The 12826-nt window shown below is 43.8% G+C and overlaps 1 protein-coding gene across 2 annotated transcripts in view; it reads left to right on the forward strand.

Moving 5' to 3' along the window:
• Positions 1 to 9411, forward strand: part of disp1 (dispatched homolog 1 (Drosophila)) — a 112499-nt gene extending 103088 nt beyond the window's left edge. For both annotated transcript variants that reach the window (XM_056294486.1, XM_056294487.1), the window contains one exon: positions 6739 to 9411. In XM_056294486.1, the coding sequence (XP_056150461.1) occupies positions 6739 to 8547 (1809 nt within the window). In that variant the 3' untranslated portion in view covers positions 8548 to 9411. The remainder of the gene's footprint in view (positions 1 to 6738) is intronic.
• The last annotated feature ends 3415 nt before the right edge of the window (positions 9412 to 12826 follow it).

Raw genomic sequence — 12826 nt, forward strand, 5'->3', positions numbered from 1 at the left:
GGTGTTGAATGCAGAACTGAAGTCCACAAAGAGCAGCCTGGCATAGCTCCCCTGCTGCTCTAGGTGGGTCAGGGCAGTGTAGAGAGATGTGGCTATAGCGTCCTCTGTGGACCTATTTGCTCTGTAGGCAAACTGGTGTGTGTCAGAAGTGGGTGGGAGGCTTGAGATGATGTGACTCCGAACCAGTTTCTCAAGCACTTCATTATGACGGGTGTGAGTGCCACAGGTTGGTAGTTGTTCAGGCTGCTGACAGTGGACTATTTTGGAAGTGGGACTATGGTGGATGACGTCAGACAGGGTGGGATAGTGGACTGGGATAGGGACTGATTGAAGATCTTGGTGAAGACCCCCTGCACATTCCTTCAGCACCCGTCCAGGGATGCCATCGGGACCCGCAGCCTTCCTCGGGTTTACCGCCCTCAGTGTGCGCCTCACCTCATGCTCCTCCAACCGTGAGGATGAGGCTGCTGTAGGCTGGTGGATGGAACGTGGCTGCCTCCAGTGGCTTCTCCTCGAAGCAGGCAAAGAAGATTTTTAAGCTCCTCTGCCAGTGAGGTGTCACCGTCAGCAGCTGTGAGGTTGCTGGATTTGTAGCTGGTGATGTGCTCGACCCCCTGCCACACCTGCTTTGTGTTGTTGCTGTTGAAGTGGTCCTCAATTTTATTTTTGTAAGCTGTTTTGGCCTCTCTGATGCCTCTTTTCATGTTGGCTCTGGCAGCACTGTATTGTGCCCCATCACCAGACCTGAGAGCAGTGTTCCTGTCCCTCAGCAGGCTCTGGACCTCTTTTGTCATCCAGGACTTCTGATTGGGATAAACCGTGGATTTGCTTGTCCACGGTAACAGTGTCCATGCAGTTCTTGATATAGCACAGGACAGTTGTGATATACTCCTCCAGGTCCTGATGTTAAAAAATATCCCAGTTAGTTCTTTCAAAGCAGTCCTGCAGCTGATGAGAGGCATCTTCAGGCCATGTTTTAACAGTCTTAGTTGTGGTAAGAGCACTTTTCCTGAGGAGGTTGTATGCCGCATTTAGGAGCAGGGACACATGGTCAGACTGGCCCAGGTGTGGTAGTGGTTTAGCCCCATAGCCCTGTTTAATGTTGGAGTAGACCTTCTCCAGTGTATTTGCTCCCCTAGTTGCACACTTAATGTGCTTAATTTAGGGAGCACTGCTTTTAAATCAACATGGTTAAAGTCCCCCGCTATGATGTGAACAGCCTCAGGATACATGCTCTGGTTGTTGCTAATGGTGTTATGTAAATGTCCAAGAGCTGAGCTAGCATTAGCATCTGGTGGAACATACACGGCAGTTATCATGACCACAGTAAACTCCCGGGGAAGATATATGGGCCTGCATTTAACAGTCACATACTCCAGGTCCGGGGAGCAGTAGCTGTCTATAGTCTTTGTGTTGGTACACCAGTTGCTGTTCACGTAGACACATAGCCCCTTCTTTTGGTCTTACCCGAGTCTCTGGTCCTGTCCTGACGGTGTATTGTGCGGCCTGCTAGCTCAATAGCTGTATCCGGTATGAATGAATGAAGCCAGGTCTCTGTATGCAGGGTGCAACTGTCCTTGATGGTCTTGTCGTCCGTTGTAACTTAAGTTTGTCCATCTTATTTGTGAGGGATCTAGCGTTGGTTAGGAAAATACTAGGGAGCGGCGGCTTGTGTGGCCACCTCCTTAGCCTCACCAACACGCTGGCTCTACAGCTTCTCTTTTGCCTCCTGTCCCCGCGTCGCCTCCGCCCCCTGTCAGCAGGGATGGTAAACCACGGAGAACCCAGACTCCTGGCTATGTCCGCCAGTATGTCGTGGGAGCAGAGAAACTCTGCAGTAACAGACTGCTTGTTCTGTAGTCCTATCTTTAGGTGATCGAATCGGCTGTAGATGTTTTTCGCCCACTCGTTGAATTAATTGAAGAAATAACTAATTGCACTGACTCCCATCATCATGAAGTGTTTTGAGAGGCTGGTCATGCAGCACATCAAGTCCAGCCTCCCCTCTACTCTGGACCCTCTCCAATTTGCATACCATGCTAACCGCTCCACAGAAGATGCCATAACCTCTGCTCTTCAGCCAGCCCTGTCCCACCTGGAGAAAAAGAACAGCTATGTGAGGATGTTGTTCACTGACTTCAGCCCAGCTTTTAATACAATCATACCACAACACCTGATCGCAAAGCTGAGCCAGCTGGGCTTAAACTCCTCCCTCTGCAACTAGGTGCTGGACTTCCTCACGGGGAGGCCACAGTCAGTGCAAATTGGCAAGATCACCTTCAGGACCATCACACTGAGCACCGGTGCTCCACAGGGCTGCATGCTCAGTCCGCTCTTGTTCATCCTGCTGACTCATGACTGCACAGCATCATCCACCTCCAACCTCATTATAAAGTTTGCTGATGATACTACAGTGGTAGGTTCATTAGCAACAATGATGAATCATCATACAGAGTGGAGGTGGATCAACTGGTGGCGAGGTGTAAAAACAACAACCTCCCCCTAAATATAGAAAAAAAAACTAAGGTTATTATTGACTTTAGAAAGACCAGCGCCCACCATAGCCCTCTGACCATCAATGGTATGGACATGGAGAGAGTCAGCAGTGTTAAGTTCCTGGGAGTTCACAAGAGCTATGCCATCTGGAGCTTGGCTCCTGGTAGGGTCACCCAAGTGTTGCAACCAAAGATAGATGATTTTAAGCGCTACGCACTTCAGCACCCAGCTAACCTGTTCTGTGAGCTTGTTTGGCTTACTGCTTTGCAGCTGAGCTGTTGTTGCTCCTAGACGTTTCCACTTCACAATAACAGCATTCACAGATGACCGGGGTTGCTCTAGCAGAACAGAAGTTTGATGAACTGACTCACTGGAAAGGTAGCATCCTATGACAGTGCCATGTTGAAAGTCACTGAGCGCTTCAGTATGACCCTATTCTACTGCCAATGTTTGTCTATGAAGATTTTATTCCTGAATGCTTGATTTTATGCCTTTTTTAGCAATGTGTGTGGCTGAAATAGCTGGACCCACTAATTAGAATGGGTGTCCACATACTTTAGGCAGTAATACAATATCAAGAGCATGATTAAGAACCACAATTAAACCATGTTTCTTCATAAGCAAGTACTAGCAAGTACATTTCATAGCAAAAAAGTAAAATAAAATACAGGCAGGAAGCTTTGGTTCTTTTTTTTTCTGTTGACATAGTGACCACAATGACCATTGCATTATTGTGTTCCTAATTTTAATTTCTCAAAGGTGGCAACCCAAGGTACAATGGCAAACACATACGAGTTGGAAACACCTCCAGCAGGAGGACATTTTTAATCGCGATGCAGTGTTTCTGTGAGACAGACAATACTCCTGTATGATAATGTTGGGATATAGTTTGATAAAATTCAGTTTATGTTAGACTGAGTGCATTAGCTTTGGTCTGAGGATGTAATTTTCTTAAGGAAATTGACTATTTACTGGTGAGCTGAGGCACATGAGTGACAATGGTTGCTACACCTTGTTTGTATTCTGAGAAAACCAGCTGCACCAAGTCTATGACATGCTGCCACCTGCATCAAACTATCAGAACATTGTGATACAGCAGGCAATAAGGAGGAGGCAGCGACCTAGTATATCACAAACATTGTTGTGATATAGTTTATTGTTGATGGCCTGTCCAATAGTATCATCACATCTCATTACAATAACTTGGACTCAACTGAGTTGGCTGACGTTGCAGTAAATGGTGATACATTTAACGTGTTGATCTGGTGTTCTCTTGAGTCTGGAGAGTTTGGGAGAGTTTGAGAAACTCTTGCCACAAAATTTCTAAACATAGCACAATAGGTCAACTGTAAGTGTTTGCTCATTTGGTGTAGCTGACCAACCCCCATGTGTATCTCATTCCTCTTGGTCACCATGTGTATCTCATTCCTCATGGTCACCATGTATATCTCATTCCTCTTGGTCACCATGTATATCTCATTCCTCTTGGTCACCATGTGTATCTCATTCCTCTTGGTCACCATGTGTATCTCATTCCTCTTGGTCACCATGTATATCTCATTCCTCTTGGTCACCATGTATATCTCATTCCTCTTGGTCACCATGTATATCTCATTCCTCTTCATCACCTGGCTGATTGTATTATGTATCGTTAGCAGAGCTTATTTGGGAATGACAACTTGTGCAAGTATGAAACTGATGAAAACCAACTCCTGAGAAAAGGCAAACTCGACATTCAACCAAAGTTGTGCTCTAAATGTGATAAGCCTTCCCAAGACATAAGCCAGCAGTAGTTGGATCTTGAATGTGTTGCCTTCTAAAGCATCAAAATATCAACAAGTGAAGGTGCCCACTGGATAATCCCAGTGCCATGCCAGTTTACATAGGCTCCGCCCTCTATTAGTGGCCTTATAGGGATTGTGCTGAATACAAATACCATATTTGGAAATACTCAAATAATGGATTCTCTCCAAATCCCCTTCCTAATTTGTTCAATATTATTCTTTTTCTTTTTTGTATGGTCACTCATTTTATATATGTTCACTGACCTTTTCACTAGTTTCCCTCGTTTCATTGTTTTTTTGCTATATGGACAGTATTTTGATTAAAAATGTAGCACCACCAAGTCTATTCTGCTGATAAACAGTTAAGTGACCTGTCTCCATCTGGTGTTTCCTCTTAACAGCTTGTCAGTACAGCTACAGACTGCTCCCTGCTCATGTGTAGGACAGTCATAAAATACAGCTTGGGGAAGTTTGAGTGAGAGCATCGTAGTTGAAAATAAAAACTTTTTTTTTTCAATTCAAAACTGACTATTCAGTGTGTGTGTTCCATGGTGGAATTCGTGTACAGCATGCAATAGTGAGGATGAGGAATATTCTGATTTATAGAAACAATTTTCCTTTTCAGAACTGCAGTAAAAATGAAGTGAAATTGAATAAAATAAATTTTTCCAGTTTAGAATTGACTTTGTTCTGTGTTGATAACTGTTTCTTATGTCAGTGTTATAAAAGCCTGTTATGGCTATATAACATATATAACATATGTAACTATGAACTGGCGAGAAGAGGAATGAAAGTCAGTAGGAGCAAGACGGAATACATATGCGTGAATGAGAGGGAGGACGGTGGACTGGTGAGGATGCAAGGAGTAGAGGTGACGAAGGCATATGAGTTTAAATACTTGGGGTCAACTGTCCAAAGTAATGGGGAGTGCAGAAGATAGTGCAGGCAGGGTGGAGTCGGTGGAGAAGAGTGTCAGGAGTGATTTGCGACATAAGGGTACCAGTAAGAGTTAAAAGGAAGGTTTACAAGATGGTTGTGAGACCAACTATGTTATATGGTTTGGAGACTGTGGCACTGATGAAAAGACGGGGTGGAACTGGAGGTGGCAGAGTTGAAGATGCTAAGATTTTCATTAGGCGTGATGAAGAAGGACGGATTAGGAACGATTATATTAGAGGGACAGCTCAGGTTGGACGGTTTGGAGACAAAGCAAGAGAGGCTAGATTGAGATGGTTTGGGATGCTGAATATGGAGGATGCTGAATATGGAGCTGCCAGGGAAGAGGAAAAGAGGAGGTTTATGGATGTGGTGAGGGAGGACATGCAGGTGGCTGGTGTGACAGGAAGATGCAGAAGACAGGGAGAAATGGAAACGGATGATCCGCTCTGACGACCCCTAACGGGAGCAGCCGAAAGTAGTAGTAGATAACATATATAACTATATATAACATATATAACTCTATGTAACTATATAACGTATAACTATATAACATCTATAACAGATAACATACATAACTATATAGCATATGTAACTATTATATATAGCATATATAACATATATAACTATATAACACATAAGTTGTTATGTTATGTCTATAAAACAGGTTGTTTTTTTTTCAAAAAAAGTACATAAGGAAAATGACCTGTTGATAAACTTATTTATTATTGATGTCATTGTAAAACGTGACTTTAATGACTTAAAAGTGCAGCAATAGCAGTGGCAGTGATGGTAAAAATAATGGTAAAAATCAGGAAGGTCAAACCCCACCCACTTCCCGTTTTTATCATATTTCAAATACAAATAATTTTGTCCGTTGAACAAATATGAATAGTGTAGCCTCCCTCCACTCCTACTGGCTTAGGTAGTGATGTAAATGATGTAGCATTTGAATAGGTCTGTCTTCTGTTGATATTGTTTTACACCTCATATTAACATGTCTGGTATATGGATTGTCTTCCATAAATTAAACTTGATTGCATTTACTACGTATGTTAACTAGTTAGACTGGTTCCCTTGTCAAAACATAAATTCATGTGCTCAGCACTTTCTTTTGGCCTCCAACTTCCATTTCTCTGACACTCCTTTTGGCAAATATTAAATAAGATGATTGTCACCCTTTTGGGTTCCGTGCACTCCCTGGATGGACTGACAAACCTAAATTCATTTCAGTTCACATTTCAGCTCACATATGGATAATTTTGTTAATTTTACATTTATAATTTGTCTAATCAGGTGTTCTCATTATTTGGCTGATTAGATCTTGAATTCGTTTCTTGAGTGCATTTTCTCTTGAATTTTATAGGCTTTTTCTCTGTCAAGCTAAACCCAACCCAGGGAATGTTAATCCCATGTATAATAGGGTTCAAAATATGGCTTGGATCCCAGTCTAGAAACAACCTTTTTATGCATTTTCAATGCCAAGTGAGATCATTATGATTGCATTGTGATTCTTTTTCAGGTGGACACCTGGATCAGTGAAGAGCTGCTCTACGCCCCAGTAGGCCTCAGCCATGGTTGGTTTGTCAGCAACCTGGAGTTCTATGACTTGCAGGACAGCCTATCTGAAGGCACACTGGTTGCCATGGCACTGGCAGTGGCTGTGGCCTTCACTGTCATGCTACTGACTACCTGGAATGTCATCATCAGCCTCTTCGCCATCCTGTCCATTGCTGGGACCATCTTTGTCACTGTGGGCTCTCTGGTGCTCCTTGGCTGGGAGCTCAATGTGCTTGAATCTGTTACCATCTCTGTTGCTGTGGGTCTGTCTGTGGATTTTGCTGTCCACTATGGTGTGGCATACCGACTGGCACCAGAACCTGACCGCGAGGGTAAGGTGGTTTTCTCCCTCAGCCGCATGGGTTCTGCTATTGCCATGGCAGCATTAACCACCTTTGTTGCTGGGGCAATGATGATGCCATCGACTGTGTTAGCATATACTCAGCTGGGCACCTTCATGATGCTGATTATGTGCATCAGCTGGGCCTTTGCCACTTTCTTCTTTCAATGCATGTGTCGCTGCCTGGGACCACAGGGTACCTGCGGCCAGATCCCTCTACCCAAGAAGCTCCAGCGCCAGGCATTTTTCAATGGCAAAGCCACTAGCCCCTCTCCCCAAGGAAAAAATTCTGTTTTGGGGAAGTACCAGTTCGACAGCAGAGGTGGTGAGGTGGAGCATTATGAGTTAGAGCCTCTGGCATCCAGTCATAGAAATGAGGAGAAACCTGCTGAGGAACAAGAGATGGACACTCAGCTTTATAAAGTGATATCCCCACATCAGCACACTGCTTGCTTTTCACATAACCTATATGAAGGCCAAACTGAGTCTGCAATAATTAGCGCTGAGAATGGGCAAGAAGCCACACTGGACACACTGTCCATGTGTCAATATTCTCAAAGCACCAACTGCTCATGTAGTGACCCCCCTCATGCTCAATTACCTCAGCATTGGGCTGCCCAATGCTGCATTCAGATTGCAAAGGAACCTTCATCCTGCCCCCCATCTCCTCAGCTGTTCCCTCTCACAGGATATTGCCCGAAACAACAAAATGCAGCCCTGTTTTCCACAACCCTGGACACAGTCTACAAGAATAAAGAGTGCTGTTTGCACTATGTCCACTATTCACCTGCCCATTTCCATCACACTTCCCCGGGAAAAGCGGTGACGCCCATGCATGAAGTTGCCCACACCTGCCACCTTAAGAACTACTGCTGTCACACTGCAACCCTCCAGGTTGACCCAGCCAGTAAACAGAGACCCACTGCCAAAGGGCTCACCCAAGACATAAGCTCAGCTCCTGGTCATATCACAGACCTGAAGTCTGTTGGGCAACAAGAAGAAAACCATAAGGCTGAAGTGAGACCCACAAGTCCTGATCTTGGCCCAAACTTCAGCACCACAGCACAGGCAAAGTCCCAGGCTAAAGGCCTCCCGTCATTTATGGTGTGTGCGTTGCCCCTACCAGACACCACTTCCACACATCTGACCAGTCATGGCATGCAGAGGGAAACAGAAAAAGACCGGTGTTACAGTGGTAATCACAAGTTTACCACAAGCACCAAAACAATGATGCAAACAAATGTTTATTGTAAAGTCAAAAAGTTCAAGCAGCCCTCCAAAAGAGAGGTGTTCTCTGCCTCCCAAAACAATTTATACTGTTTTAATAGGACGTTAAGAGTAAAGTGCAATTCTGTTTCAGAGTTCAAGCCAAATACTGAAGCTGATATGCCTTCTCTTGCAATAAATATCTCATCTGAAAGTTTATGTTGACCATCAAGAGATGTTTAAACAGACTGAAACCCTAAAGAACACATTGTCCAAGACAATATGCAGTGTCCCTGTGAAATCAGTGTTTGGATGTCATTCAAGTGCCTCTTCTTTTTTTCTTTCTTTGTTTTCTTTCTTTTTTTAGATAGTATGGACACAAGTATTTTCTGTTTACATTTTTTGTTTTCATCAAAAAAATCAATTCATGTCATATTTTATAGTAAAACGCTTTTTTAATGAGGCTGTAATAAGTGAAAGAGAAGTGATAAGTCCTTCTGGGAGTTATGGGTGCTTCTGTAAGAGACCAGTTAAAAGCCCAACAGTTGTGTGGTATACGTTTGTGTTCAGCCGCAGCATCTGTTACACAGGAAGATAAAGGTGTATATATTTTGAAAGAATTGCTTTTGGGGCTGCCTACCCCAAAGGCAACCCCCCCCCCCCAAGGGGATTTACAAAGTGTATCAAAATTAAAAATATACACCAAGCACAAATATATTAGATTTACCTGGCTACATGCAGAAAGGAAACACCCAAGTGGAATGGTTAGAATTGAAAGGAAGGTCAGATATAGTACGTGGAACTGTGATGAATTCAGTACATGGCATGACTGACAGGACTAAAACGTGCTCACATGTTTATTCTCAGCAACTGCCATGATCATAAGTCAGCAATAAAACTCTTCGTGCTCATTGTATTGTGATAGTGTGCAACAATCATAACACAACAGTGTTAACCTGTAAAAGCTGGTGAAATGTATCCCTTAGTTGTAATTCTTGTGTGGGAGCTAGTGTTGAATCGAGTGGTTCTGTTCAAATGCCACATTGCATTAGATTCCAGTATAAATAATGTATAATAAAAAGTTCTTAATCACGACTGCTTTGTCTTGATGTATGCTGAATAATTCAGGTGGGGAAATCCCAGGAAGTTGAATCAGTCCAGCTGGACACAACGATACGGTTTTTACCTGGTAATAACACGTGTCCTGTGTGATCCATCACGCGTGGACAGCCGTTCTAACTACGTCACTTCACACTCCTGGCATTACAATGCGTCTCCACATGCATCTCCGATGACCACCTGTGATTGGATTTCACTTCGCTGCTCTATATGCAAATAAATATGTACGTCACTATGGTAGGTGGGCGCGGTTTAGCCTTGGCTGCAACCAGAGAGAGGGAGAAGTGCGCCAGCGTGTGCAAGTGAGCAAATGAAATACATTATTAAATAAAGCCTGTGTTAATCACCTAAAACCATGTCCGCCTTCATCTTGAGCCCTCCCGTGGCATAGACGTGTCACAATCGTAAATAAACACAAACGTGTACAGGAACGTGGCTAGAAGAGAGGAGTTGAAGCAACAGGTATTTAACAAAATGAGACATCCTTACTCACTCAAGCCTCATTTTAATATGCCATCAATTAGTATGATGTAATTCATATCTGTAATTTATTTTTGTCAATTCTACCAAATTATGTTGTCATACAAAATTTGAAGCTCTCTTTCATTCGGCTGCTCCCGTTAGGGGTCGACACAGTGGATCATCCGTTTCCATCCCTTCCTGTCCTCTGCATCTTCCTCTGTCACAACAGCCACAACAGCATGTCCTCCCTCACCACATCCTTAAACCTCCTCTTTGGCCTTCCTCTTTTCCTCTTCCATTGGCAGCTCCATATTCAGCTTCCTTCTCCCAGTATACCCAGCATCTCTCCTCCACACATGTCCAAACCATCTCAATCTTGCCTCTCTTGCTTTGTCTCCAAACTGTCCAACCTGAGCTGTCCCTCTAATATAATCATTCCTAATCCTGCCCTTCTTCATCACTCCCAATGTAAATCTTAGCATCTTCACCTCTGCCACTGCCAGCTCCGCCTCCCGTCTTTTCGTTCTCCAAACCATATAACATAGCTGGTCTATCAACCATCTTGTAAACCTTCCCTTTAACTCTTGCTGGTATCCTTTTGTCACAAATCACTCCTGACACACTTCTCCACCATACCTGCACTCTTTTCTTCACCTCCTGCACTCCACCCTGCCTGCACTCTCTTCTTCACCTCTCTTCTGCACTCCCCGTTACTTTGGATAGTTGAGCCCTGCAGTGTATTGGGTATTCACGTTAATGCGCACGCGCACGTAGTAATTTATACTCGCGCTTATCGCGGAGCAGGTAGTAGGTTTCAGAGTGAAGCCAACATGAGTGCCACTTATGTATGCTGTTTTCCATATGTCCAGTAAAAGTTCGTCAACACATAACGTCTCCTAGCCTTTTAACGGATGCACACTGGCGACGAGGCGGGTCCGAACGCAGAGAGCAGCTTTATTGGAGCTGCGCAGCTTCCTGAAGAAGACTCACACGGCTAGTTTCAGCGAAGCTTCAACGTCGTACGAACCTTTGAGTAAATCGCACCATGTCCATGCTCAGTTGGATAGGAGAGTGTGATGAAGGCTCTGGCAAGTCAATTGAAGAGTACATTGAACGAATTGGGTGTTTGTTATACTAACGACATAAAGGACAATGAAAAAAGATGCTCTGTGCTGCTTAGTGTGCGTGGTTCTGTGCCCCTCCCCAGCTGCCTGCCTCAGTGAGCTATGCGGACAGTATCCTCTTTGAAGCGCCATTACAGTCCAGCTCCTTCAGAAATTGTGCAGCGTTTTCTGTTTCATGATTGTAAACTAAACAAGGCCAAAGCATTTCAAACTACACTGCCGAGCGTCGAAGCTGTCAGTTGACTGTGTTTTGGTGACCAACTAGAAGCTATGCTACGTGATCAGATTGTCTGTGGGGTGCTGGATGAAGCACTCCAGCGCGGCCTGCTGGTTGAGCAGAAACTCGCGTTTAAACACAGAGGAAAAGGTACGAAAAGGCATTGGCTGCTGAGACAGCGAATTTGAATGCGCGCGTGCTCCATCGAGAACGAGCTGGTCCACCACAGATGACTGAAGTTCATCAGACTGCATACAGTCAGCTTGCGATGAAAGAGAAACAAGCAGAGGCTCCAGTTGATGAGGGGCCATGTGTCCGATGTGGTGGCACACACAATTGCAAATTTACCCGCAGTATGCCTTTATTGCAAGAAAAGGGGCGCATAGCACGTGTTTGTTTAAAGAAAACCAAAGATGGCGCCTTAACAGAGTCTTCCGCAGTAGCCTCCCAATCAGTACAACACACATACTGTTACTCATAAGGAACAGGACGAATATGTATGTAACACCCGTCCCACGTAGCTATATAGTTTTCACTGTATAACTGGGGGTTTGTAGTACGATGGACGGGGCCCTGGGTACTTTTAACAAATGGCTGCCGTGCTAACCTGTGCACAATAAATGAAATTCCCAAGCTAACCCTTTTTCTTTTATACAAAAATGAATTTTAATTGGCGACGGTGCCTCCACTTTGCAGGAATATAGATACAATACTTTTGTTTAATCCTGCTAAGAATTATGTTTTAAAGTATTTGTTCCCTAATGAACAATTTCTTTAATCACTATTTATACTTCTAACCCAAAATACACATTCATGAAATGTAAACATGACACACACAATACTTTAAATGCAAATTATGAATTTAGTAAATGTAAAAACAAATATCTAAATCAATAATAAAAATAACAATTATTCAAAGGACAAGATACTTCACATCACTTAAATGTACTGACCTTTTGATAATTGACTTTCTAATTAAATTCCATTTGACTTTAAACACTTTTCTTATTTCGTTACCTATATACCTGCTATCCAAAGGGCCCACACACACTCTCACACAAACCCTCAATACTGCAAAAAAAAAAGTTTCTTTTTCAAAATAAAACGTTGCAGGCCTGAGTCCATGCTGGGGAGCGTGGTGACCAAAAACAAATGGCCGTTTCACTTGACTACGTCACGCAGCAACATAAAATAGCAGGTGCATGGTTATTGTTACTCACAGGCCGTGAGTTGGAACCAGGGTGATGGCTGACGAATGAAGCGAGTCAAGGCCATGGAAACCACGAATGAAACACAGGCGGGAACTCGTCAACATGTCCGGATGAAGGGAAAAGCTGAGTGGAAGACATCTACTTGTCTTTAAGGTCTAAGGAGTACTTCCTGGTCCTCTCAGTCTAATGAGTGGACATGACAGGTTTTTCCTCCGTCACTGTACTCGTCATGAAACTCATTACTTTTCATACTGAGTTCAGTTAAGCTTTAGCGGGTTGCTACCATCAATATATGCTAACACACAGTAACATGAGCCGCTACTACAGCAAACACAGGCTAATAGGCTAATCGCGACTAGCATGAGAATTCT

The sequence above is a fragment of the Lampris incognitus genome, chromosome 15 (genome assembly GCF_029633865.1).
Source record: "Lampris incognitus isolate fLamInc1 chromosome 15, fLamInc1.hap2, whole genome shotgun sequence".
Lineage (NCBI taxonomy): Eukaryota > Metazoa > Chordata > Actinopteri > Lampriformes > Lampridae > Lampris > Lampris incognitus.